Source organism: Frankliniella occidentalis, unplaced genomic scaffold (genome assembly GCF_000697945.3).
Source record: "Frankliniella occidentalis isolate FOCC.00 unplaced genomic scaffold, Focc_3.1 Scaffold663, whole genome shotgun sequence".
Taxonomy (NCBI): Eukaryota; Metazoa; Arthropoda; class Insecta; order Thysanoptera; family Thripidae; genus Frankliniella; species Frankliniella occidentalis.
In genome coordinates, this window is record NW_026267777.1 from 35,798 (window position 1) to 37,130 (window position 1,333).

The window sequence follows — 1,333 nt, forward strand, 5'->3', positions numbered from 1 at the left end:
TCACCTGTATTTTTGACGTGTATTTAGATGTATTTCTTTGTATTCTAAAGTTTTTTTTTTTGTATTTTCTTTGTATTTCTTGTATTCACGTGTACACGATTTTTTCGAGTTGGTCCCCCTCGGTTTTACTGTGCACATCACCAATTAGATATAAGCTGCTTCTGGTACTTACACCATCGTACACCCAGTCCGTCGGTTGTTGTAGCAATATATTGTACTGGGTGCTGGGTGTCCAGGCTAAGACATGACAGTACGTTGGGTTGCCTATGCACCGGCTGCAGGGGTTCACTGTATGCTGCCGTTCGACGCTGATGATGTTGATATTCTCTTCCGCAGGTGCCACTCGCTGTCCGCGGTGGTGCGCGACCTGGCCGCCGGCAGGCGCCACGTGTTCCGGGTGCGCGCCGAGAACGTGCACGGCCTGAGCGAGCCCAGCGCGCAGTCGCTGCCCTACTGCACGCCCGCGCTCAGTGAGTACTCTACTACTTAACTTACCACCCTGCCGGCTGCCGGGACGCGGCCATCGACGAGAGGGTTGTGGGTGGTGGTGGTAGGAGACAAAATCCCCCTTCTAAAACGGGACGGAAATAATGGATATACAGGGCATTCATGCGGGGGAAATTGATCGCGTCTTCGAACAGTACTTTTAGTTTCGGTCAGAGGTTTCAGGTAGGTTGAGCATCACGTCCTCCTGCTGTCCTGCTGTCCCGTTGTCATGCCAGCAGGGGAAAGCGAGGCGGCTGGCAGGGCCTGCGCCTCACACCATCGCGAGCAGACGATGCAAGAAGCGGGCGACGCGCGTGCCGCCGCAGAGCCGAGCGATCTTGTTTTACGGCGGCGACGGCGTGCCTCGCGGCGTCCGGTGGTGCTGCCGCCGCCCCTTGTCTCTTCTGTCTCGCTGTCTCCAGCGTCGTCTCGTCTCTCTGTCTTTCTCCTCGCCCCCTCACTGTCCGCGTTGTCTCCTCTCTCCCGCTGCCGCCGTTACGGTCGCCGGAGCCTAGCCGGGCTGAGCCGAAGCTGGCTCTCATCATGTGGCTATGTCCTCTGCTTCTATAAGCCTTTTTTCTCGCCCCCCTCATCTCTCCCTATCGTTCCATCCTCCATCCCACCGTTCTTTTACCTTTTCTAATCTATCTATCTATCTATCTATCTATCTATCTATCTATCTATCTATCTATCTATCGTGCGAGTGCGTACAGTCTTATAGAATGTGTAGCTCAGAGATTCTATCGCTCCTCTCCGTACCTGTACAGAGAGAGAGAGGGGGGGGGGCACTTGCATGGCGGTGCATCGTCATGAATAACCCATGGATTAGCGGGGGTGCTTTCACCCC

General features: G+C 54.8%; 1 protein-coding gene across 1 annotated transcript in view; it reads left to right on the forward strand.

Moving 5' to 3' along the window:
* Window positions 1–336: 336 nt before the first annotated feature.
* The window catches only part of LOC127751658 (titin homolog), a gene marked incomplete at both ends in the record, with an annotated part of 4,844 nt that continues 3,847 nt past the window's right edge, over window positions 337–1,333 (forward strand). The window contains 1 exon segment of the mRNA XM_052275551.1: window positions 337–470. Within this exon segment, the coding sequence (XP_052131511.1) occupies window positions 337–470 (134 nt within the window).